Raw genomic sequence first — 27,365 nt, 5'->3', positions numbered from 1 at the left:
CACACACACGCTTGTGAGATAAATAACGAGTGAGAATATGTTGAGAATGTCAGTAAGGCCAGGTGAATAGTACCTCCCTGCAGTGAGCTTACTCCCAGATCAGCCACAGAGCATACTGAACCTTATATATGGTTCTATTGGACCGCATTGCTACTATATGCTCTTGACAGCCTGCCTCATAGCTGTCATGTATAATTGCTGGTCATCTGACCCCTTTAAGAATACATCAGCATGCTGGCAAGGGTTCTGTTCTATATTAAGTGAATGTGTGGTGTGTCCATGTGTGTGTGTTTATTCATGTATGCATGGCCGACCGTAATGAAATACTCACATCATTGGGAACATATGGCTCATACGGAGGGTATACGCTTGATTTGTTACAGTTCATGTGTCTGTGACTCTGGGTATGACTGTGGGTACAATTCGGCAGGTAGTCTAGCAGTTAAAAACATCGGACCAGAACCCAAGGTCTCTGGTTCAAATCCCCGAGCCGACTAGTTAAAAAATCTGTCGATTTGCACTTGAGGAAGGCAGTTAACCCTAAATGTTCCAGGGTTGCTGTCAATAATGGCTGATCCGTAACTACACTCTCCAAGGGTGTCTCAGGGGGAATGGGATTTGCAAAAAGTTCATTTCCAATTCAGGTATAATACACAGTTGAAATAGGACAAACGTCAGCACCTACATTGTCTGTTCTGCTAGGTCCATACCTATAGGTATGTATAGCTTCAGAAAGTATTCATACCCCTTGACTTATTCCACATTTGTTGTGTTCCAGCCTGAATTCAAAATGGATACTTTTTTTCTTACCCACCTGCACACAATACCCCTTAATGACAAAGTGAAAACATGTTTTTAGAAATTTTAGCAAATGCATTGAAAATTAAATACAGAAATGTCTCATTTACATAAGTATTCACAACCCTGGGTCAATACTTTGTAGGAGCACCTTTGGCGATGATTACAGCTTTGAGTTGTCTTGGGTATGTCTGTATCAGCTTTGCACATCTGGATTTGGGATTTTCTTCCATTCTTCCTTGCAGATTTTCTCAAGCTCTGTTAAGTTAGATGGGGCGCAGCAGTGAACAGCAATCTTCAAGTCTTTCCATAGATGTTCAATGGGATTCAAGTCTGGGCTTTAGCTGGGCCACTCAAGGACTTTGACATTCCTATTCTGAAGTCATTCCAGCATTGCTTTGGCTGTATGCTTTGGCTGTATGCTTGGGGTCATTGTCCTTTTGGAATGTAAATCTTTGCCCCAGTCTAAGGTCGATTGCACTCTGAAGCAGGTTATCATCAAGGATTTGCCTGTATTTGGCTCAATTCATTGCTCCCTCTATCCTTACCAGTCTCCCAGTCCCTGCTGCTGAAAAGCATCCCCATAGCATGATGCTGCCATCACCAAGCTTCACGGTAAGGATGGTGTTAGGCAGGTTATGAGTTGTGCCCTTGTTTTTCTTCAAACATAGCGCTTTGCGTTCAGGCCAAGGAGTTACATTTTTGTGTCATCAGACCACATCATCTTTTGCCTTTTGCTTAGAGTTTTTCACGTGCCTTTTTGCAAAATCTAGGCGCTAACATGTGCCTTTTCCTTTAGGACTGGGTTCCGTCTGGCCACTCTCCCATAAAGCCCAGATTGGTGAAGTGCTGTAAAGACTGTTGTCCTTCTGGCAGGTTCTCCCATCTCAGCCAAGGAACTCTGTAGTTCTGTCTGAGTGGTCACTGAGTTCTTGGTCACCTTCTTGACCAAGGTCCTTCTTGCCCGGTTGCCCAGTTTGGTAGGATGGCCAATTCTAGTTTAAATTTCCCAATGATGGAGACCACTGTGCTCTTGGAAACGTTCAACACTCTAGAAATAGTTGTATACCCTTCCCCAGATATATGTAACAATTTTATCTCAGAGACCTACGGGCAGTTCTTTGGATTTCATGGTATAGTTTCTGCTCTGACATGCACTGTCAACTGGACCTTATATACACAGGTGTGTTTCTTTCTAAATCACGTCCAAACATTTGAATTGGCCACAATTAGACTCCAATCAAGTTGTAGTGACGTCAAGGATGTTCAAAGGAAATTGGATGCACCTGAACTCAGTTTAGAGTGCCTTACCAAAAGGGTGTGAATACTTATGTAAATTAGATATTTCTGTATTCCATTTCCAATAAACTTGCACACATTTCTAAAAACACGTTTTCACTTTGTCATTTAGGGGATATTTTGTGTAGATGGGTGAGAATGTATTTTTAAAAATATATCAATTTTGAATTCAGGCTGTAACACAAAAGTAATGTTGAAATAAGTCAAGGGGTATGAATACTTTCTAAAGGCACTGTATTGGACACCATTTTCTTTCATATTTATGTTATGTGCCAAGTGCTTTTAGTGGTATACAAAGGTATCCACAGTATCAGATAAAGAAGTCATTTGACACGGAGCTAAAAGCCACAAGAGATGAGCAAATCCACAATGCTACGCAGATCACTGCCTGTGGATTAAATGCTGTCACTGGAGGGAAGGTCTCTGAAAGCATCATGTCTACTTTATCTTACACTGTAGCTAGCAAAATGGAGGGCTGCCTCCACCAATGAGTCAAAATGCATGATGAAATACAGCTCGTCTATTGCCTTCTCATGCAATTCCATTCCAAAATGGACTGAATCTATTTTGACTCCATTACAAGTAAATAAAGAATCAAATGTATTATCCAAAAGAGAAGACACATTTTTGCTAGATGCAAAATTCATTCTCTGAACTTAAAAAAAATACAACTTATAATACAACAAATTATTGTTGGTTGACTCAAATTGGCTCTAGTTCTTCTCTGCTGCAGTATGAATAAACTCATCCCATTGGTCATCTGTGGATCAGGCCAAGGCAGGGCCATGTGTGTGTGTGTGGCGGAGACATTATTAGCCTGATCGCTGTTGTTGGCCATCTGGCTGCAGTATTGGGATAAATCCATTTAGGATGACTCTCTTTAACATTTTGCGGTATCCCCATATAAAAACCGCTAAGCCCTTTGGCGCAGTAGTGCCCAACATCTGGGCATACACAGAGATACAGATGGATTATCACAGATTAAACTGGCTGTGTGTGTGAATGTGCTACGTGGAGACTACAGGGCCATTCAGAGAATGAGGGGGATTTGTTGGGTAATTGCTGCCAATAGTAATTCGTAAGGACAACACTCACATGATGACTAAAGGGATAGCTCACCCAATTTACAACATGACATATTGGTTTCCTTGAACCCTGTACACAGTCAAAGGACAAGGTCATTTGGGTGGACTTTCCCTTTAAGCACAGACCACTCAAAGCCAGGGGGTGAGGTCTGTACATATTTCAGCACTCCAACCGTAGATGCACTGATGTCATCATGATGTGACCTCAGTAGGGAAAGAGTCTAATCTTGCCATCTTTGTGGGGAATGGCAGAGAGTGAATCCAAAGTGAATCCTTGATTCAGCTCGTCTATTTCCAGCTCTTTCTAGGCTATGTCACAAGAAACTGTCTGCAAACAGATTGACAGAACTGTAGGAGCACAAGGGATATCCTTCTCTCACTTTCCCTTTTCCTCTGTCCTGTGTGGTTCTCTTTGCCCTCCTATCTTCCCCCTCTCTCTCCCTCATACAGAAACACAAACTGTCAGTCCACATGACTGCACATAGACATAAAATTAAGTTAGAACCAAAATGGCTGTTTTTTTAAGGGCATGGGGTACATACATGTATACTCTCTCTGACTCTCTTCTCCTGAGCTGAGGTATGTGTATGTAAATGACAAAGAGACTGAGGGATAGCCAAAAGACATACATCAAGATTAACAAAGCACATAGGAGGAAGTGGAAGTGGAGGCTGTTCTGGGATTGTTCTGGCTCTTCCTTGACCCCTGTGTGGCATAACAATGCAGTCCCAGAGCAGGCAGACTGAGAGGAGGGAAGGAACCTGAACAAACACAGTGGAGCAGCTGTGTCAACGAGCAGAGTAGAGAGGCTCACCGGAGGCACGCAGGAGTCTCCTTCAGATAGGTCTGGTCATATGCTACCAACCATAAATAGTAGAGTTATACAATATGCAAGCGTTCTGCCCCTGAACAAGGCAGTTAAGCCACTGTTCCTAGGCTGTCATTGTAAATAAGAATTTGTTCTTAACTGACTTGCCTAGTTAAATAAAGGTTCAATTAAAAAATATATTAAAAAAATTATCAGTGTTTGTGTCAGTCTGTGTCTGTGACCAGACCAGTGTATGAAATTATCCATTGTGGGATGGGTTGGAACCAGAGCTCTTTCTAGGTGAATCAGGCATAGCTGTCCTCAGCCTGATCCGTGTGTCACTGTAAATACGAAATCAATTTGACATCTCAGAGTTGTTCAAATTAGGGGGATACATAACCCTTACCTGAATCTTGATACTGACTGTTGTCTTCCAAAGTAGAGCAGAGAGAATTGAAATGGGTTAGACACATACAGATGTTCCCCAACCATTCATCTCACACAGGAAGGCAGTACTCTGTGTTCACAGCATACTGAACAGCTGTCGCTTTAGCAGCCTAACATTAACATCAACCCATACCACACTGCTAGGCTAACATTAACCCATAACCCATACCACACTGCTAGGCTAACATTAACCCATAACCCATACCACACTGCTAGGCTAACATTAACCCATAACCCATACCACACTGCTAGGCTAACATTAACCCATAACCCATACCACACTGCTAGGCTAACATTAACCCATAACCCATACCACACTGCTAGGCTAACATTAACCCATAACCCACACCACACTGCTAGGCTAACATTAACCCATAACCCATACCACACTGCTAGGCTAACATTAACCCATAACCCATACCACACTGCTAGGCTAACATTAACCCATAACCCATACCACACTGCTAGGCTAACATTAACCCATAACCCATACCACACTGCTAGGCTAACATTAACCCATAACCCATACCACACTGCTAGGCTAACATTAACCCATAACCCATACCACACTGCTAGGCTAACATTAACCCATAACCCATACCACACTGCTAGGCTAACATTAACCCATAACCCACACCACACTGCTAGGCTAACATTAACCCATAACCCATACCACACTGCTAGGCTAACATTAACCCATAACCCATACCACACTGCTAGGCTAACATTAACCCATAACCCATACCACACTGCTAGGCTAACATTAACCCATAACCCATACCACACTGCTAGGCTAACATTAACCCATAACCCATACCACACTGCTAGGCTAACATTAACCCATAACCCATACCATAATGGTAGGCTCCAGCAGGAGTCACTCAACATACTCCTCATACAGCGTAACAAAACTAGCAGAATATCAGACCACTATCCTTTCCACGTCCATATGTTTTGGTATGAAACATTAACCCCCATCAAAATAGATATCATTATGGTAAAACAAAGTATGCTATTGCTTCTAAGCAGTATAGTAAGTTGAAGCAGTATAATCATTCATAGACAGACTGAGGCATTGCCTGTTATTTCTCAGCCTTTATTGTAGGTCGTAAGTGTGCTTAGCACAGGATAAGCCTTTTATCCACACAGGAACAATTAGTCTCACTGAGAGGCTGGCTGGCTGTATGTTGTGTCATTGATGTGTATTGGTTTTGTCATGGTTGTGCGTTATGTCATCCACTCCTGTAGAATCCTCAACATTGACCCCAACAAACACACAGCTTTCGCTACTCAACACTGAGACTTTCCCCCTTTACCTTCCTATTCTCCCTTGGGGGTTGGCGACTACGATTGAGTGACCCATTTTCTCTGGATATCAGCATTAGTCCCCAGGGAATGTAACATCCCTGCTCTTGAAGGGAAGGGCGGACATTTTAGCAGGACACAGCCCCTCCCATCTCCCTCTCATCATCAGAACCATACTCTAGTCTTTGAGGGCACACAGCAGGAGGTACATTCACTCTTAATTATCTCAGTTAAAAAGATTAGGATCTTGACTGATTTGGTCCTCTCTGACATTTCGGATGGCTCTTGAAAAGACAAGAAGAGAATAGACACATTTGGTAAAATAGTAATATTTGGTTTAATTATGCCCTGTTCATACTTCATTAAGAATACTAAACACAGTTCTAACATGTATGTAATAGTGTGGATACGACACAAATAAAAAACAGAGGAGAATGGATTCTCAGATGTAGATATTGACTACTGCTCTCCCTGGTATGATCCTCAGTAACAGAAGGAGCAGAGTGTCTCAGAGTGCCCTTCCACAGACTTAGCCAATCACAGGCAGCCATGAGTCGACAGTACCTCAGTCAGCTCTGTGAGGCCAGCCTGCCGTTATGCAACCTCTTGTCTCTCACAGCGTCACTGCAAAACAGATTCCAGATCAGCTGAGAGACATCTCAGGAGAACTGAACAGGAATAACAAGCAAGCAGCGACTACTCTCATCCCCATCTCAGACTGGGTCAAAGGTTGTGCTGTCAGAGGCTGGCTGCCGGTCATGACCACTCTCTCAGAGCAGGAAATGGATGGATGTGAGTGTGACTCTTTGCTGTAGCCACAGCCAGTGGGAAAGGGACAGGGTATTGTGAGAGGAAAAATAATTCTAATATTCTAACAAACACAGACAAGATGAAGACCACGAACAACCCTCACATAAATACTGTATTCTTATTATGTTGAGGTAAAGTATTTGTCTGCCACAAAAATCTCTCCTGGTGTCTGGGAGTTATATTCCATCTATTTCTTCATTTTCCTACAACACAGTGTAATGATAGACTAGAGCAGGGTTGGGCAACATGCAACCCTATTCGATCTAGCCCGGGCGAGGTTTAGCACAAAAAAAAGACATGATAAATCCACCTGCAGATACATTTCCCTCTATGTTTGGGTTCATTTTCCCCCTTATTTGAAAGCTGTATTTACTGACTGCAGTCAAGTGCAACGTTAAAGCAATTTACAAAATGCCTAGTCGAGTGCTGAAAATGGCAGGCAGAAAGAAATGTCAACGGAGAAGCAAGTGATGCGTTGCAATGCCGCAGGCTGCTATGTCCTGGCAAGATCAGTTAAAACAAGGTTTCTCTCTCTCTGTCTGAAGTCTGAGCGGAATGTGTGCATGCGTAAGTGTCTGGTGTCTGAGTGAGGAGGGGAGGGGGCTGTGATAGGTGAAGGAGCTCTGTAATCTCATGAGGTCTGAGGTATGAGGGCTTAATGACTCTGCACATCGCCATCTAGATGAAATCCCTTCCCATAAAGCAATAATACTACTTTCCACATCACTTCTCCTCCATCACTCGCTCTCCTCCTCTTCCTTCTGCCATTATCCATCTCTCCCACTGGCAGCCTAATCTGCATTCTATGTTGTTCCTCTCTTTCTTCTGCAGCAATGGCAGTATTAACCGATGCTACTTGGCCCTGCTACAGCAAGCCTCTTGATGGTGTCTGGTACATTTTGATGTTTCTATGTTAAGTATGAAAATATATTTAATTTGTATGGTGCTTTTCGCTGCAGAGGAATCTCAAATCTAAATAAAAGTCTGTCTTTGCTGTGTGTGAGTGAGGTCTGCTGGAGAGTTGAGTGGGAGGAAGGAGGAATAGTCCCTGCCAGTACTGTCACAGCAGCAGTGCTTCTTAATCAAGGAAAATGGGATGTAATTATTAATGTTCATAATCAAGACTATTCTAATCTATCATATAAAGAGGACTAGTCTGTGTCTAGAAAGTCATTAGAAAATATATTAAATGTTGGGTCTGTCTGTGTGTTTACAATGGCAGGCTGAGGGCACTGCGTCACACAATGAACCCAGCAAGTGTGTGTGAGGCTGTATCCCTGTCAAGGTCAGTGTGTGTGTGTGTGTGTGTGTGTGTGTGTGTGTGTGTGTGTGTGTGTGTGTGTGTGTGTGTGTGTGTGTGTGTGTGTGTGTGTGTGTGTGTGTGTGTGTGTGTGTGTGTGTGTGTCCATCCTGGTGTTGGCCTGGGCTGTGCAGCTGATGAGTGCTTGGGCTGGGTCAATGAGATGTACAGTAACTCCCTCTCTCCCTATACTGCAGAGCCTGGTCAACCCTGGAGCCCTGCATGGTGGTGAGCATCCTCCCTCCCTCCTTCCATCCCTCTCCTCTCCCTACATGGTGGTGAGCATCCTCCCTCCTTCCATCCCTCTCCTCTCCCTGCATGGTGGTGAGCATCCTCCCTCCCTCCTTCCATCCCTCTCCTCTCCCTGCATGGTGGTGAGCATCCTCCCTCCCTCCTTCCATCCCTCTCCTCTCCCTGCATGGTGGTGAGCATCCTCCCTCCCTCCCTCCTTCCATCCCTCTCCTCTCCCTACATGGTGGTGAGCATCCTCCCTCCTTCCATCCCTCTCCTCTCCCTGCATGGTGGTGAGCATCCTCCCTCCCTCCTTCCATCCCTCTCCTCTCCCTGCATGGTGGTGAGCATCCTCCCTCCCTCCTTCCATCCCTCTCCTCTCCCTGCATGGTGGTGAGCATCCTCCCTCCCTCCCTCCTTCCATCCCTCTCCTCTCCCTACATGGTGGTGAGCATCCTCCCTCCTTCCATCCCTCTCCTCTCCCTGCATGGTGGTGAGCATCCTCCCTCCCTCCTTCCATCCCTCTCCTCTCCCTGCATGGTGGTGAGCATCCTCCCTCCCTCCTTCCATCCCTCTCCTCTCCCTGCATGGTGGTGAGCATCCTCCCTCCCTCCTTCCATCCCTCTCCTCTCCCTGCATGGTGGTGAGCATCCTCCCTCCCTCCTTCCATCCCTCTCCTCACCCTGCATGGTGGTGAGCATCCTCCCTCCCTCCTTCCATCCCTCCTCTCCCTGCATGGTGGTGAGCATCCTCCCTCCCTCCTTCCATCCCTCTCCTCTCCCTACATGGTGGTGAGCATCCTCCCTCCTTCCATCCCTCTCCTCTCCCTGCATGGTGGTGAGCATCCTCCCTCCCTCCTTCCATCCCTCTCCTCTCCCTACATGGTGGGTGAGCATCCTCCCTCCTTCCATCCCTCTCCTCTCCCTGCATGGTGGTGAGCATCCTCCCTCCCTCCTTCCATCCCTCTCCTCTCCCTGCATGGTGGTGAGCATCCTCCCTCCCTCCTTCCATCCCTCTCCTCTCCCTGCATGGTGGTGAGCATCCTCCCTCCCTCCTTCCATCCCTCTCCTCTCCCTGCATGGTGGTGAGCATCCTCCCTCCCTCCTTCCATCCCTCTCCTCTCCCTGCATGGTGGTGAGCATCCTCCCTCCCTCCTTCCATCCCTCTCCTCACCCTGCATGGTGGTGAGCATCCTCCCTCCCTCCCTCCTTCCATCCCTCTCCTCTCCCTACATGGTGGTGAGCATCCTCCCTCCCTCCCTCCTTCCATCCCTCTCCTCTCCCTGCATGGTGGTGAGCATCCTCCCTCCCTCCTTCCATCCCTCTCCTCTCCCTGCATGGTGGTGAGCATCCTCCCTCCCTCCTTCCATCCCTCTCCTCTCCCTGCATGGTGGTGAGCATCCTCCCTCCCTCCTTCCATCCCTCTCCTCTCCCTGCATGGTGGTGAGCATCCTCCCTCCCTCCTTCCATCCCTCTCCTCACCCTGCATGGTGGTGAGCATCCTCCCTCCCTCCTTCCATCCCTCTCCTCACCCTGCATGGCCATCTCTCTGTCCTTCTGACTAACTTTGGAATCACATCTTAGCAAGCCTTGTAAAACCCAGGCGTCTCGCGTTCTGTTGTAGTTTTGGAAGGATGGAGCCGCAAGATCTTAGCAGCAGGTACAGCCACATGGGGATGTGGGGTGCTCTTGAACCATTTTATTAACAAACTGAGTGATGTCCACTGCAGACTATTAAAACCACCCACTCAAGCAGCAGGGACAATGAAGTGGGAGAAATACTATGAGTCATTGGGTAGGATGCAGTCGCTTGGGTCAGTTGGGCTACTGTGTCTCTATCTGGCATGTGTTACACTGGATTTACAGTCATGATCACACTACTCCCGGTTTCCTCCTCTGTATTGTCAGGCTAGTCTCTTCTCACAGCCCCTGTACTGTCAAGCTACCTACACAAGCCTCATATCACACCCTGTGGACCTCAGTCTGACAGAAAGGCTAGAATGTAAGACAGGGCCATTGTGATAATACTGAAATGCATGTTTTGGGCTAAGTATTTCCAACAAGTAAAAGATCAAGACATGACAGAATTGAGAGCAAGATGTGTGACATCCTTCTTGTCTGATCCATATAAAGTCAAACATAAACGTCCACTGTATTACATTTTACATTTGAGTCATTTAGCAGATGCTCTTATACAGAACGACTTAGAGTAGTGAGTGCATACATTTTCATACTGTATGAAGCACAGATGAGACTGGGCACAGACAGCACTCTATCCCCTGCAATACCACTGATTCACTATAATGGCAATAAAAAAGAGAGCAAAGAGATGGTTTTATGTTGCAGAATGCTGCTGAAAAAATGCATTATTTTGTTGAATGATAAAAATATAGGCTATCATGCATTCTCAATTATTTTAAAATAAATTCATTTTAAGGGCCGGTAATGCAACTAGAATCACGTATTCTCTCTCATTTCGTTTAGAGGTGTAGGCAGCCTACAAATTAATGTCAAAATTCAATTGACACATCTATGGACTTTGGCCTTTCATTCCTATCGCTGGCCCTATTTTGTAGTCTGCTGCTTCATGGAATTGATGCTCACAGTCGTGAAGGCGGAGGGAGAGAGATATAAACGCTGTACGCTGCCCATCCCCCTTCAACAGAGGTTGCTACTGCGTGTGCTGCAGAGGGCCCGTAGTGTATCGCGTTTTACTGCGTACGTTCCCGGTGTAAACCAATCCGAGGCAATCTCCTCACCATCAACCCAGATAATAGCGCGCAGGTGCTCGATGCATCCATCCCTGCCTTTATCGACATGCTTAACTCGCAGGCTCTACCAAACAACAGTGCAGTATTCAATATAAAAAAGTATAATTAATAAGAAAAAAAACACACAAAATAACAATAAGTATGAAATAAGAGAAGAAGCTATATACAGTGCCAGTACCTAATGTATAATGTGCAGGGATACTGGATTATTTGAGGTAGATATGCACATGTAGGCAGGGATTAGGCAGGGGCAGATTGACCATCTGGCAATTCTGGGAAATGTCAGATGGGCTGGACCATTTTTTAGTTGTGTGGGCTGATCGAATTTGACACACAAAAAACTATGTTTTTATATAAAAATAAAACAATGAAAAGGGTGACATGGCTGGCAGCCCATGGTCGTGTTAAGATGATTAAAAAAAAAGATTTCTGCCAATTTCTCTGTTATACGAATCTACAGTACCTACCACTTTTTATCTACTTTGCAACTACTTAGCATGTTAGCTAACCTTTGCCCTAACCTTAGCCCTTTAACCTAACTCCCAACCTTAACCTAAGCTTAACCCCTAACCCTAACTCCTAGCCTAGCCAATGTTAGCTTAACATTAGTGTTTGCCACCTAGCCACCTACCTCATGTTAGCCACAACAACAGGCTGAGTGGCTCAGTCGGTAGAGCATGGCGCTTGCAACGCCAAGCGTCGTGGGTTCGATTCCCGCTAGGGCCACCCATATGTAAAAGTAGTGGCCCCAGCCGACTTGTAAGTTGCTTTGGACAAAAGCGTCTGCTAAATGGGATATATTAACAAATTGGAATTTGTAACATATCATAGGTACAGCAAATGCGTAACATAATGTACAAATTGCAATTCGTAACATATCATGCGAATTGTAATTCCTAACATATCATATAAAATGGATGATGGACATCCACAAATTGATACATAACATACCAAACGTAATACGTCTGCCTCTCTGTCCAGGTTGGTAATTTGGTAGGCTAACGTGATCAATAGGCTCTTGAGAATCAAGAGAATCAAGCTATTGGGTTCGTTCATTGAATATTCTTTGCATATCTAATTGCACTACCATTACTGATAGTAGGCTTGTAGGCTATGCCTACACATCCACAATAACCTCTGGATATAAATCCGTTGCTGTTGATGTCGCCATTATCTGATAAGAACATGTTTAATCTTTTAAAAAAAACATACATTTGGTGAGCCTTTAGACCCAGGACAATGCCTCACCCCGTAATAAATCTGGTTTATGTTTAAGATGCGCGCACTTGTTTTTTGTCTGCAGTTTTCGGTTTGGCTATTTGTTTCAAGTGTATGTGGCGGTTCTAGCTTGTATGGCGTCCTGAGCGAACCACCCCTTCAGCGCTCGCCCCCACCCGCACCCGGTGGCGCCCTGTGAGTCCCACTGCAAGATGCCGCCCGCCCTGGGCTGCAGCCATGTCGCCCGTACCTAAATCCGCTATTGATTTTTGTATTAGTGAATAAATAAATTTCTTTGCCAAAATTCGTCATCTCTCCCATGTCTTATTCGACTAGTATTTTTTGAAAGTGTGAGGATAATAATTCAGCTATAGTTGTTCTGAAATGTTTATTGCTTGCCTACATTTTACTCCCTCTATGTTTAATATAACACACATGCAGTAATTATTAATTTCTGTTGCCTATGTGAAGTTTATTCTATAGAAAGTATTTGACTCTGTGTGTCACGGAACTGTGTGTCACACTAGCCACAACATTAATGACATTAGAAGGTTGGGGGGGGGGGGGGTTCTGGCAGGGGGGAGATATTCAGCACAACACCTGTTATGTTTTGCGTGATGATTGTGAGGCGTTATACAAATATGACAAGGACTTCAAATGGGCCTATTACACGTCAATGGAACTGTAGCCCTGTGTTCAGATGGGTTAAATGGAAACTTACATTTGGACAATGACTGTAGGTCTATAATCGCTCACATAGCCTTAATATTAACTCCAGTATAATGAATAATTTCTTGCAGTATAATGATACACCAAACGTAGGCACAATTTTGATTTGGGAACAGCAGTAGATAAATATGACTTATTTATTTCAGCATCTTGAGAGAATGCGAATGCGTTAGATGGGCTGCGGTCTGGTGCTATCTATAGCAGAATCATGAAAGCTGATAATAGTATTTCAACCAATAAAATATGCATCCAAGCAGAACTTAAATCGTATCAGAAACATGTAATGTAGTTTTCAAATTGTTCTATTTCTTTACAACCGGTCAAACTGATGTCATTTGGAAATGTTGCACTGAAAATCTTTTTATTTTCTCCCCTGACCCTAAACGGACTTGCTCCGTAAAAGAATCAGAGGTGACAGTGAAAACTTGATCCATTCTATCGATTTATGACATTATTCCATTGAGCAGAGGTTTATTTAGTCCAATGACTAAAGAAAAGCTGCATGTATCTAATTATAGACAAGTTGACTAACAAATAACCTACCAAAATGTAGGAAATGATAAGCAGAAACATATCTAAATCAGGCAAAAAAACGTTACGCCTTCTCTGACTAGCCTACTGCGCATTTTATATATTAGCGGATTAGGGTCGTGTTCGGACTCAGATTTTCACTTTCCAACATATAGTCGGACGGTTGCGGGTGGGTTAACAATTGCGGGCGGGTGAACAAACGGCTGACCTGCGCACCACTAGTCTACACATTTTGCCAGATGATTTGTGATGCTACACTCTTAAAAAAGGGGTCTGGATTGAACCAAAATGTGTTCTAAACTTGCTTTGTATATGGCACCCGTAAACGTTCCATATGGAACCCAATGGTGCAATATGAATCAATTTTGGTTCAGTCAAGAATAACACCTGAGATTCCTACACAAGGGTTCTATATTGAACCTTTAGTGGTGCAATATGCTATATGAAGCATGCAATATAACCATTTTTGGTTCTATCCAGAACCTTTTTTCCTATGGGTGTAGATAATATTTCGTTTGAACAGTTAGAGAGATGTCTCAAAAGCCCCTACATGACCATGGCCTACAACATCCATGGACTTCAACCTCCAGGGGATTGGGCCTAGTGACAGCACTGTCTGAAAACAATCATCGATTTTGAAACCATACACCGATGCTGTTTCATTAGGATTCAACTGCTACTTAAACTGCGCAAATGACGCTTGTAGATCGTGGGCAAGTAGGCCTATGAGTCAAGGCACATCGCCTCTTATTATACGCGGATGAAAACACCGTAATATTCGTATTCGAAAAGGTGTGTTAACATACGGAATGCGGATTTTTTCTGTTTTTACTGTCTATTTAATTCCTGTCCTCCATATAGAGGACAGCTCACCCTCCGCCATTACTCCAATACTGCAGACCAATAATATCATGATGTTTAACCTTCATTTTATTGTTTGAACGGTTCATGCTGAAGGATGATGTTCTACGCAGCGTATTGCACTGGTGATCCATCATAGGGGTGAGGCATTTCTGAAACACGGGAATCTCATAAACGCTCTAGACGCAGTTCTCCTGGGTGGAGAATATTCATTTACGATCCATCTAATCATCAATTACATGAAATTATGTAATTTATCGGCCTACAACGTTCTACTGTGCAGTTAACATTGTGCTTCAATTTAAAAAAACAATGGCCTGGAATAGCATATGGTTTTAAACGTTGTGTAATGTAACTCTACTGCCGCTCAGTTTGTATTTTAATTTCAGATTCGTAGTATGGGCGTATCTGTGTCTTTCTCGATCAAAGCACCTTCTTATGCAGAGTTCGATTTTTCATAGTTGATAATTGGCCGCGGCGCGTTCAGATTATAGCCTAATCCGTCGAAATTGTAATGCGCATCAGCATCGCTGAAGCAGATAAATTGCACATTTATAGGTCCCTGGCTAATGCTATAGCTCTCTGGCTCATGCTATAGGTCCTTGGCTCATGCACATCACCACTCTGTCCGAGAAAAACGCACAGTGCATCCCATCGATGTGTATCAATGGATGTTCAATTTATATAAAATGGTCAATACGCTAAATATAATAAGGTATCCTTACTTTCACCAACCACCGCCTTGAGTCCTATGGGTGCCATGATGCTCTTGTGTGTTTGACCGTATTCTCAATCTCTCCCTTTGACTCCCTCTTTCTCCCTCGCAGTATTCCTCTCGTTTCTCTGCTCGACCGAATGTGCACACCTCACATCGCTGCAGAGCTTCGAATGGAGACGTCACTGCTTATCTCTCCACCCCCATATCAGTGGCTACATTAGCCAATTACATTTATACAAATGTCATTATTATATGTTTTAGTGGAGACCCGTCATTCAGGGCAGGTGGGTCAGAACCACATTTTTTAGCATGTTATTTTTACATTAATACATTTGCAAACATTTCAGTTTGCAAACAATGTACAAAATGACATTATAATTGAGTTTATACAGTCGCATACAAACATGTTCTCTTTTTTGCTTTCTTGAGTAAAGGCAGCAACAAAATGCAGGTGTTTCAGTCTAGCTCAGTGCTTGTTATGGTGGTGGGGCAGCCAGCAGAAAATACAGAGTGTAGGGGTTGGTAATGTTCTCTAGTTGCACAGTGATTGGCTCAGTGTTCTGTCACTCATGGGGACCCCAATGTCACCTCAAAATCTATGGGGAGAGCTCGAAAATTCAAGCCACTTGGGTGCTGCCATAGAGTTTTATTAGAAGTGCCCATCCAAGAAGGCTCAAGGTCATAAAGGTCATATAATGACATCAAATCACATTATTCTACCGTAGCTTTGATTGGACTGATCATGTCAACATCATACTTTAAAAATCTTAGCTAGTAAGCTGGAGAAGCAGCCATCAATCATCATGAATCACATTGACAATCTACTGCCAAATACTTTTCAATCCTTGTCATATGGAGATAAATTATAGATAAGACATTACACAACAGATAAACATTACACAACAAGTTAGGAATTGCAAAGTCAACAATGAGTGGGTTGGAAGGAATCAGTGGCTAACTGCAAGCGTTGCAAAGCAATCACTTTGCCTGCTATTCAGTGGTGTGGGTGTGTAGTCCAAGTCTGGGTTTAAATGTCTATTCCCAGGCTTAAAAGGATAAACATTCACATGTCATGGGCCAGAAAAAGTTTAATACATTGGCCATGCTATCAATGCAGCATGACTTCGGGCGGCATTCAAAACAACTGGAAACTGGGGAATCTCAGACTTCAATGAGTTTAAGACAACTGAGAATTCTGAAAAAAAACTAGCTCCGACTGGGAAATTTTGAACGGTCCACAGTGACCACCTTCCTGTTCAAGTGAGCACAGCACAACAAGGTGAGTCCAAAAATGTATTGTATGCTGCTGCATAATTATGTAATATGCAAGGGAGATGTTGTATACTGAGCGAAGAAATTAATGCTAAGTGTATGTTGTGTAGTAAGCTGTTAGTATCCCATGTGCCTAACCCTAATAATGTAGTCCCTTTCCTCTTCATAACTTAGCCTAATGTTCTGACTTGGTGGTGCACATGTAGCCTATAGCCTGTTTTATAGAAATGTAATCATTGAATATTGTAGGAGCTTTCATTTTCTGCTTATATGCCCTCTGTATTTATCTTACGGTTCTGACTTGGTGTACAGGGAGAATACTGTAAGAACGCCCATGTTCTGAATTCTGTCGCTGAACATTTCAAAGGCGCTGAACATTTCAAAGGTGCTGAACAAACATGTGTTTAAGCAAGTCAGCCATATTAGCGAGTTTTTTTGTAAAGGCAGTAAATTAGGCTAAATGTACTGTTTCGCTGCCAGTCAATGCTCCGCATGGTGCTGAAAATAAAGCTCTGCTGTTGGGAGAGCGTTATGTAGGCCCTAACAGTTTGTGGGCACGGTGTGTCACAGTTATAGTGCAATTAATGCAGGCCTGGGCAAAGGCCGGCCCGGGGACCGGATGCGGCCCGTGACCTGATTCAATACGGTCCGCGGAATCATGCTCAGATCACGTAAAGAATTTACAATGGTAAAGTTTTGAAAAACGTATTTATTATTCAAATTAAAAGCCCAATGAATGCCATCCTTTGTGTAATGATTTAACTCCCACCGCTTGTGGGACATTTACTTTGAAGGCACATATAAATAACAACTGCACGAGGACAGACAATGACTGGCAGACTGACACACGTCACAGTTATGAATAATACTTAGCTAGAAATTGTGCAAAAATTAGTTTTTCAAAGATTTCAAAGAAAAGGAAAGTAGACAATGAATGTAGGGTGTTCCAGCAAGAGTGGACATTGAAATATGTATCTATTGAGGTATCAGGGAAAGCTGTGGGCTTAGTGTGCAAAGAGAGCATCGTTGTCTTGAAAGACTACAACTTGTCCTGACACTTCCAGACGAAGCATGTAGAGAAATATAGGAATATGTCTTCTGAGCAGAGGACAAGTGCATCAAAAGAGTTGCTTTCTCATTTGCAAAAGCAGCAAGGACTTTTCACGAAACTGCATTCAGCAAATGACGGAATTGCTAAACATAGCAAGCCATTCACTGAGGGCGAATTCATTAAATAATGTTTAATTGACTCTGCAACAATACTTCGCCCCGACAAGAAACAGCTGTTTGAAAATGTTTCCCTGTCAAGACGAACAGTGACACATCGTGTCGAGGACATCGCAGAGAACATGGAACAACAGTTGAAAGACAAGGTGAAGGATTTCACCTATTTCTCCTTGGCCCTGGATGAGAACAGTGATGCACGTGACACGGCACAGTTGTTGATATTCTTACAAGGCATAACCCCAGACTTTGAAATTAGTCAATGAAGTCAATGAAGAGCACAACCACAGGGAAATATTTATTGGAGGAGGTTAATGTGTGTGCACCAAAGCTGGGAGTGAGTTTTGAAAAGTTACCCAGTGTGACCACTGATGGTGCCCAGACTTGACAGGAAAACACGTTGGCCTTTTGTAAAGGATACAAGATCAAGTAGCTGAGCTGAACCCTGATCCAAAAATTATTTTCCTGCATTGCATTATTCATCAGGAGGTGCTCTGAAAAAATGTGTTCTGAAAAAGAGCCATGTTGTGGATACAGTCACTAAAGTGGTAAACTTCATAAGAGCAAAATCTTTAAACCACAGGCAGTTTGTCTCACTGTTGGAAGAGACAGTGTCAGGTCATGCAGATCTCCCCTACCACACAAACGTGAGATGGCTGAGTTTGGGGAAGGTGCTTAAAATGGTGTGGGACCTGAAGTTGGAGATTGCTGTGTTTTTGCAAATGAAAGGAAAATATGGATTTCCTTCAACTGCAAGATAAAGAATGGTTGGATGATTTGGCCTTCACCATGGACATCATGGCCCTCACCGTGGACATCATGGCCTTCACCGTGGACATCATGGCCTTCACCGTGGACATCATGGCCTTCACCGTGGACATCATGGCCTTCACCGTGGACATCATGGCCTTCACCGTGGACATCATGGCCCTCACCGTGGACATCATGGCCCTCACCGTGGACATCATGGCCCTCACCGTGGACATCATGGCCTTCACCGTGGACATCATGGCCTTCACCATGGACATCATGGCCCTCACCGTGGACATCATGGCCTTCACCGTGGACATCATGGCCTTCACCGTGGACACCATGGCCCTCACCGTGGACATCATGGCCCTCACCGTGGACATCATGGCCTTCACCGTGGACATCATGGCCTTCACCGTGGACATCATGGCCTTCACCGTGGACATCATGGCCTTCACCGTGGACATCATGGCCTTCACCGTGGACATCATGGCCTTCACCGTGGACATCATGGCCTTCACCGTGGACATCATGGCCTTCACCGTGGACATCATGGCCTTCACCGTGGACATCATGGCCATCACCGTGGACATCATGGCCTTCACTGTGGACATCATGGCCTTCATGAATGAACTGAATTCCAGACTACAAGGGAAAGGCCTTTTTGCACATCAGATGTACAGCCTTGTCAAAGCTTTCAAGGGAAAATTGCTCCTTCTGACCCGCCAAGAAGAAGCCAACAATCTCACCAACCTTCCGACACTACTAGTCTGTTCCTTATCAGATGACCAGCGGGAGAAGTATACATTGCAGATGTGTGCTTTGAAAGGTGAGTTTTCTCGTCGTTTTGAGGCTTTCAAAGTGTTGGAAAATTACTGAAAATGCTGTTGGTTTCCTCTCCTTTCACCTTCAATGTGGATAACGTTCCCACTGACCTGCAACTTGAGCTCGTCGATATTCAGTCTGATGCAGTGATTCAAAACAATGTCACTGACGAGGTTCTATACATCTCTCGATGAACAAAACTTTCCAAAGATTAGGAGTCATGCTCAGAAGGTGTATGCACTGTTTGGGTCAACCTATGTATGTGAACAGACATTTTCAGTGATGGAATATAACAAGTCAAGGCACAGATCATCTCTTACCGACTCTCATCTCTCAGCAATCCTGCGCATAGCGACGTCAGAAACTATACCTGACTTCACTGCTCTAGTCAATGCCCATCAGAGACTTCACTCCTCACACTGATTGGCTAGTTTAAATGTAATGTTGAGCTCTCTCTTTCTTGTGTTTTTGTGCAACACGTTATCAAGAGTTCTGACCGTGGTGCTGAATACACAGTGGACTTTTCCCTTCATGTAGTTCATTGCTTGTTTAATAATGAAAATAACAACCAAAAGGAGAACATTGATGTGGTTTATTTCTATGCATGTTAAAAAAGTAAAATAAGTAGCATATCTGGACGTGATTTACAGTAGATATATCTGCCAACACAGTCAAACACATGATGTATAATCCTGTAATATGATTCTGGCCCACGATGGCAAAAATATTGTAATGACCTGACTAGATCATAAAGGAACAATTGTCCAGACAGAGGATTTAGTTTACGAATTGATTAAACCAACTTTACACAGGCTACTGTTTGCCCCCCTTCTTCAGCTTGCCCCCCTTCTTCGGAACCATGACTGGCGCCACCCAGGGGCTGTCTGAGGGCTCGATGAAGTCTGCCCGCTGCATCTCCAACACAGTCTGCCGCCTCCTGGCGTGCCAGCGGTATACGCGTGGACGCATCTTGATGGGTCCAGCATCACCTGTGTCGATATCATGCTGCACCAGATGAGTCTGACCCACCTCTTCCTCACTCAGCGCAAAGCTGTCTCTGAATTCAAACAGAAACTGCCACAACGGTTCCTGCTGCTCGGGGTCAAGACCAACACAGTTCCTCCCCCATATCTCCCTCACTGCAGACAGTGTCATCTCCTCTCCCATCTGGGGTAGCTGGGCTGGGGGGGTACGGCCCGGGCTCACAGAGGGCTGTGTCGTGGAGGTAGCTGGGGGAATGTAACACACAGCCATAGGTGACAGGGGGCTGGGAAAAAGTCACACACAGATGTGGGGGAGGGGGCAGCCATGAGTCTCTGCTGCTTTAACTGTTGGGGTAAAGGGTTTCTTGGGTTGTGTGAATGTGACATTAGGGGGGCCGACTGCAGGCCCTCCCTGGAAGCTCAGTGTGCCCCCATTTAGGTCTAACTGGCAGCCTGTGCTCCTAAGAAAGTCCAACCCCAGTATACAAGGGTCCTGTACAGCCGCCACCCACACAGGACCTGCCCCCTATTGTCAGAGTCATTAATCCCTTCCCTTTCATGGGTGCCAGCTCACCTGTGACTGTGCGGAGCTGCACAGTTGTGGGCTCACACTGAGTCCAACCTGGCACAATATCTGGCCTCACCAGATATTACTGAGTTACAGGTTACCAGATATTACTGAGTTACTGTGGACCCAGTGTCCAGCAGAGCAGAGCAGGGCACCCCCTCCACAGTGACAGGGACATGACAAAAGTCCCCAACACAGTTCCGGCCCACCACAACAACAGGCTCCATCCGCTTGTAACGTTTTTAAAATATTTAAATTTAAACATTTAAATTAGTATTGGTCAAGAATCTTCAGCCAAAACTGGATGAAAATGGTCGGTGGTGGTCCTTTCACTTTTGCCAATGTTGATGGTCCACACGGGGGCAGTATACCTCCTCCTGAGCAGTCTCATCCCCATCCCTAGCTCATCATCCTCTCCCTAGACATGGCATTTTGTTTCCTGTCAAAGATTCCTTTCTTCCAAAACAGAAACTTTACAGAATAACATCATCACTCATGACATGATAGATGGCTGTATTGTAGCCTACGCTATATTAGTGTTGAAAAGCGATTATTAGTCTACATGTTTTTTTGCAAAGGCTAAAAGCAACATTTCCGCACGTCAATAATGAAGTTGAAATTTGGGCCAAATATAATTTCTGTAAATCACAAAAGGGTACTTTATGGACTCCACAGTCTGGTAATTTTATACCCAGAATATTCCTTTAAAAGCCACACCCAGGCTGAACACGATGGAGTGATGATTTTGAGAGGGTGTGTCTTGTCAGAATGAACTAACTTTGCCCACTTTCTAACTTTTCATTTGATTTTACTCACGAGCCAGAAAAGGTACAACAGGACACGCTCTTCCACCACTTTTTGTCGACTCAGATTTTCTGGCGGATAAGCGATCAACTTGCTTTTGAAACATTGTATGTGGCGTAGTTTCGGGGAAAGGCGAAGTCATACGCGGTAGGCTAGTGTATTTTTTCCTCTCCTAGGTTGAGATACTGTCCTTGACATTGGCCAACGCGCCTTTTTGCCCCTTCTCTTGGGGTTTGTTGGTTAACCAGCGGGGCTGTAACGATGGGGGATGTAATTTCCACTCACCTGGACGAAGGCAAGCGAGAGATGATTACCGGTAAGCTCCTCCTTGACTTTCCCTCCAATTTACATCTTGAATTGCTGCTTATTAATATATTTGCGTGAAGTGTGAAGAGAGATGCAAGACAATTCATTTAAAAGGATATGGGCTCCTTATCTACTGTTTTTTATATTCCCGCACAGGAAACTTACTCGACAGTCAGCATCCCTCGAAAGTTACACGTTTTAAAATGTACATTGTTGCAATAAATTAGAATACTACATAATGTCAAATTTCCTCGCATAAAATTCAGCCGAATTACATTCTAAACGGACAAACTCTCCCAATTTGATTCAAACCCAATCTGAAATACCTTATTTCTCAGAGATGATAATAGCTACAGATTGTTACACAAAATAATGTGATTTAACCAAATATTTCTGGTATCCATTACTGGGAGTTACAGGATAGGTCGCTCAAAAAGAGCCTTACACTTTCTGTTTAAAGGGTGAATTGTCTCTGGAAGACAAAACAGCCAAATACTCCATCTAAACGTGAATTGATTCTCCATTGTGGTATGGTTCTAGAACCATAAATCCCTCTACTTTCATATCACAAAATAATTTCACAAATGCATAATACACACTTACTGCATGCTTTTTTAACCGTTTGTTTTATACAGTTACAGCCAACAGTATTTTTCACTGACAACACTTTTGTGGTGTCTGTCTTCCATTCACACACACCGGTGTACGGCGAAGCAGATAGCTAATTAGCACAGGTAGTCCACTCTGTTTTCCGTTAACAAGCAGTGGTGGAAAAGGTACCCAATTGTCATACTTGAGTAAAAGTAAAGATACAAGGCCTCCCAAGTGGCGCAGCGGTCTAAGGTACTGCATCACAGTGCTTGAGAAGTCACTACAGCCCCGGGTTTGATCCCAGTCTGTGTCACAACCAGCCATGACCTGGAGACCCATGAGGCAGTACACAATTGGCCCAGCATTGTCCGGGTTAGGAGAGGGTTTGGCTAGCTGGGAACTCCTTGTCCCATAACCTTGTGGCGTGCGGGGTGGCTGCAAGCTGACTTCGGTGTTTCCTCCGGCACATTGGTTTCCAGGTTAAGCGAACAGTACGCCAAGAAGCAGCGCGGTCGACCTTTGTGGCTCTCAACCTTTGACTCTCCGGACGGGTGTTGCAGCAATGGGACAAGACTGTAACTACCAATTGGTTAACACAAAGCTGGGGAGAAAAAGTGGTCAAAGTTTTTTTTTTATATACCTTAAAAGAAAATGACTGAAGTAAAAGTCGCCCAGTAAAATACTACTTGTGCAAATGTCTAAAAGTATTTGGTTATAAATATACTTTACAAAGTAAATGTAATTACTAAAATACATTTTAGTATTAAAAGTATAAATAGTTAAAAACCAGATGGCACTATTTTTATTTGGTATTTTTATGGATAGCCACTTCAATACTCAGACATGATTTACAAATGAAAAGTGTTTAGTGAGTCCGCCAGATCAGAAGCAGTGGGGATGACCAGAGATGTTCTCTTGATAATCATTCAAAATGTAACAAGTACTTTTGGGTGTCAGGGAAAATGTATGGAGTAAAAAGTACATTATTTTCTTCAGGAATGTAGTGAAGTAAAAGTTGTCAAATATAGATAGTAAAGTACAGATACCCCAAAGTACTTTCAAGTATTTTTAGTAAGGACTTTACACCACTGTAAACAAGCAATGTAACATGGAAATATGGCATTGTGGGAACCTGACAAAGGTGTGTATCAATTTAACAATTTTTGGAAAGAAATAATATAATTATTTCTTGCTGATATGAAAGATAAGGTCCTTATGCTTCCAAAACCCTACCACAAACTCCCCCATACAGAAGATGCCTTTGTCTAATGACTCATTTGTGTAATGTAATGGAACTGAGAGTCACAATCAAGGGCTACAGGTTAGGTACTGTTTGGTGTATAGGACAGATCATTTTCGACCAACCTTAACTTAGCAATAACTTAGCAATATTTCAAATGGATTTATTTTAATAATGGAGTATTCTCTAAATTCAAATGCACCGTCTGCAACTGGACACATACATTTTAGAAGATGCATGTTTGGCCGAATCGAGAACAAAAATAGCGTCGCCAAGTTAAGCTTGGTCGTAAATGTTCTGTGCTACACCAAACAGTACCTAAACTGTAACTGCCAGTAATGGATGCAAAAATATTTGGTTAAATCACATTATCTGTTCTAACAATCTGTAGCTAAGATAATAACTGCTTTCCCAAGGACAGTGAGCTTGAGCATAATTTTTGGGCAGTAGTTTGACCCTGTCCAAATGTGGTAGTGGCTTTTTTCAAAACGTGGCCGGTATTCGTTTCTACAGGTTCTTGGGAGCTATTTTACGGTGCACTAAATAATTACAATAGCTGCCTCTGATTATTCCTCTTCCCAAGAAGAGCTGGACAAAGAATATATATTTATTTTACATAGGAAGGTACAGTCCTATTTATTTGAGCCGGAATGCACTGAAGAGGAGTTGAGACAGCGAGAAAAATCATTGCGAGACCAGCAAGCAGCAGCAGCGGCTGGATAAGGAGGGAAAATAACAAACAAGTAAGTTGTTTTGCAGTCGATAGCTAGCGAGCAATATAAGCTCTCTTTTAACATGTGTTGTTCAGTACAATTTTGTGATTTTCGGCCATAACGGGGCTTGCTAGTACCACTACAAGCCAAGTTTTGCTAGCTAGCTTTGTTTCCTAAACCTAAAATGTACTGTAGTTGAAGTTATAGCTAGCTAACTAGCCTAGCTAGCTTCCGTGCACCTCATTTGGAGCAAAATTAGGGAAATATTTTGATGACGAAGAGTAAAGGAATGACTCTGGCTGTATGACTCATATTAGTCTTGGAGTAACTATACCTGTATGTTGTAGCTAGCTAGCTAATGTGTGTCTGAGATTTCAAAGTGTCTCATATTATAAACTTGGTGTTTCGAGCTCTGAATGCTGAAAGACCAGTATCGGACCGTATACCACGGGTATGACAAAACATGTATTTTTGCTGCTGTAATTACATTGGTAACCAGTTTATAATAGCAATACGGCACCTCAGGGTTTGTGGTTCATGACAAATATACCATGGCTAAGGGCTGTGTCCAGGCACTCGTGCATAAGAAAATCCCTTAGCTGTGGTATGCTGGCCATATACCACACCTCTTCAGGCCTTATTGCTTAATTCTAAATCATGCTGCTACAATAGCAATACAGACAATACACAGCGATTGCCCACAAATGTCTTATAGTTTGTCTTTTTTTCACAGACAATTCCGCTTGGATACAAAGAAGTTGATGACTCTCAAAGAGATGTGAAAGGTCCCATAACAACAATCTCCCCTTGTATCAAAGTGACTCTGAACACCTCACTGCACCACCTAAACCCACCATATGCAAGTATTCCCTTTGTAAATCTGTAGTATTTATTGTAGGCGTTAGTAGTATATTTTTCTTCTATTGTATATATGTTATGTGTTGCCATAACTGTTCCTGCATACTGCTGTGTAAACTCACCTTGGTCTCCAGAGCAAATAAACTTGTCTTAAACAAACCATGTTTACTTATTTAACAGCCTACCCGATGTTTACTTGCCAACAAATTTTAGTTGAAATTATCTGTTTCGCAAGTAAGATTGTAAGTAGTTTATGCAAATTAATTTAATGAATACCACAATGAGACGATCCAGATGTTGAAGTCAACACTTTATTGGTTTTCGATGCAGCAGGAATCATCTAGTCACTTGTCTGTACACTTGTGGGAAAAGTATATATATATATTTTTTACATTTTCTTACGTTACAGCCTTATTCTAACATTAATTATTTTAAAAAATCCATCTTTCTACACACAATACCCCATAATGACAAAGCAAAAACAGGTTTTTAGAAATGTTTTCAAATGTACTAAAAATGAAAAAACAAATACCTTATTTACATAAATATTCAGACTCTTTGCTATGAGAATCGAAATTAAGCTCAGGTGCATCCTGCTTCCATTGATCATCCTTCAGATGTTTCTAAAACTTGATTGGAATCCACCTGTGGTAAATTTAATTGATTGGCCATGATTTGTTTAATAAGGCACACACCTGTCTGTATAAGGTCATATGTTGACAAATGAATTGTCTGTAAAGCACCAAGACAGGATTGTGTCGAAGCATAGGTCTGGGGAAGGGTACAAAAAAATGTCTGAAGCATTGAAGGTCCCCAAGAACACATTGGGCTCCATCATTCTTAAATGGAAGACGTTTGGAACCACCAAGACTCTTACTAGAGCTGGCCACCCGGCCAAACTGAGCATTCGAGGGAGAAGGGTCTTGGTCAGGGAGATGACAAAGAACACGATTGTCACTGACAGAGCTCCAGAATTCCTCTGTGGAGATGGAAGAACCTTCCAGAATGACTACCATCTCTGCAGCACTCCATCAATCAGGCCTTTATGGTAGGTAGAGTGGCCAGACGGAAGCCACTCGTCAGTAAAAGGCACATTACAGCCCGCTTGGAGTTTGCCAAAAAGGCACCTAAAAGACTCAGACCATGAGAAACAAGATTCTCTGGTCTGATGAAACCAAAATTGAACTCTGGCCTGAATGCCAAGTGCGACGTCTGGAGGAAACCTGGCACCATCCCCACGGCAAAGCATGGTGGTGGCAGAATCATGCTATGGGGATGTTTTTCAGCAGCAGGGACTGGAGGACTAGTCAGGATCGGGGGAAAGATGAACAGAGCAAAGTACAGAGATCCATGATGAAAACCTGTTCCAGAGCGCTCAGGACCTCAGACTGCGGTCAACGGAATTGTCCGTAGAGCTCCGAGACAGGATTGTGTCGAGGCACAGATCTGGGGAAGGGTACCAAAAAATGTCTGCCGCATTAAAGGTCCCCAAGAACACAGTGGCCTCCATTCTAAAATGGAAGAAGTTTGACAATGCGGCCAGCTCTACCCAGCTCTTCCTAGTGTGGAATGAAGAAAAAAATAATGTAAAAAAAAATAATTGAATAGCCAGCGTATTATGAAAGCTGGGGAAATGTTGGTTTAGATAGTTGGCTAGGTAACGTCAGCTCGACTTCTTCTTTTCTGCTGCACTGATGTTGGCTGATCGGATGCCTTATTCTTTGACGTGAAGGGGAAAATCGATGGAATAGCATCACGTTTCAACGTTCGACCTGGCAACACCATGAGTTGAGACTTCCGATCCGTTTCAAAATCCGTTGTCTGAAAGTGTTGGCTACAAACACAGACATTTTTATTTCTCCATGGGAGTATTCACATCAACTGGATCCACCTCCACCAGGACGGTACTACATCCTGAAATTATGAATTCTGGATATGGTGGTTGGTTTACAACCAGCAAATGTAGATGGCCCGTTTTCTACCGGTGAAATGCAGAAACCCTCGATTTCCGTGTAGTGAATAAATTCTTGATTTTTATGACACGTTAATAACATATTAATGGACATATATAGTGAAATAGAGCAGCAGTGAAATTTCCCTTTATGTTTCTCATATGTCACATGAACTTAGGTATTGAAGTATCTTAAAAGACTTTGTCATTGGCAGTGTACAAGAAAGAGATTGGTCATCACACAACAGAACACTTATTGGAACGACTAGCCCATGTCGGACTGGCGTGAAAACACACGAGGCCAATGGGGTCCTGTTTGCTGGGGTGTGTTTCACTGAACCATTTCTCAATTCAGTCGTGTTAAATTGAT

At 43.5% G+C, this 27,365-nt stretch overlaps 1 protein-coding gene and 2 pseudogenes across 2 annotated transcripts in view; 2 read left to right on the top strand and 1 right to left on the bottom strand.

The window, feature by feature from the left end:
* LOC135518049 (syntaxin-binding protein 1) overlaps positions 1-15,064 on the bottom strand; it is a 48,170-nt gene extending 33,106 nt beyond the window's left edge. Inside the window, exon 1 of one of the 2 annotated variants that reach the window (XM_064942879.1) lies at positions 14,918-15,064. In XM_064942879.1, coding sequence (XP_064798951.1) covers positions 14,918-14,954 — 37 coding nt within the window. In that variant the 5' untranslated portion in view covers positions 14,955-15,064. The remainder of the gene's footprint in view (positions 1-14,917) is intronic. The other variant, XM_064942880.1, reaches the window with a different exon arrangement.
* Positions 15,065-17,531: 2,467 nt separating this feature from the next.
* Positions 17,532-19,404, top strand: LOC135517032 (general transcription factor II-I repeat domain-containing protein 2B-like; annotated as a pseudogene).
* A 1,902-nt stretch (positions 19,405-21,306) lies between these two features.
* LOC135518046 (protein Niban 2-like) overlaps positions 21,307-27,365 on the top strand; it is a 41,084-nt pseudogene continuing 35,025 nt past the window's right edge.

This window comes from Oncorhynchus masou, chromosome 28 (assembly GCF_036934945.1).
Source record: "Oncorhynchus masou masou isolate Uvic2021 chromosome 28, UVic_Omas_1.1, whole genome shotgun sequence".
Taxonomy (NCBI): Eukaryota; Metazoa; Chordata; class Actinopteri; order Salmoniformes; family Salmonidae; genus Oncorhynchus; species Oncorhynchus masou.
This window is presented reverse-complemented; position numbering and strand designations above follow the sequence as displayed.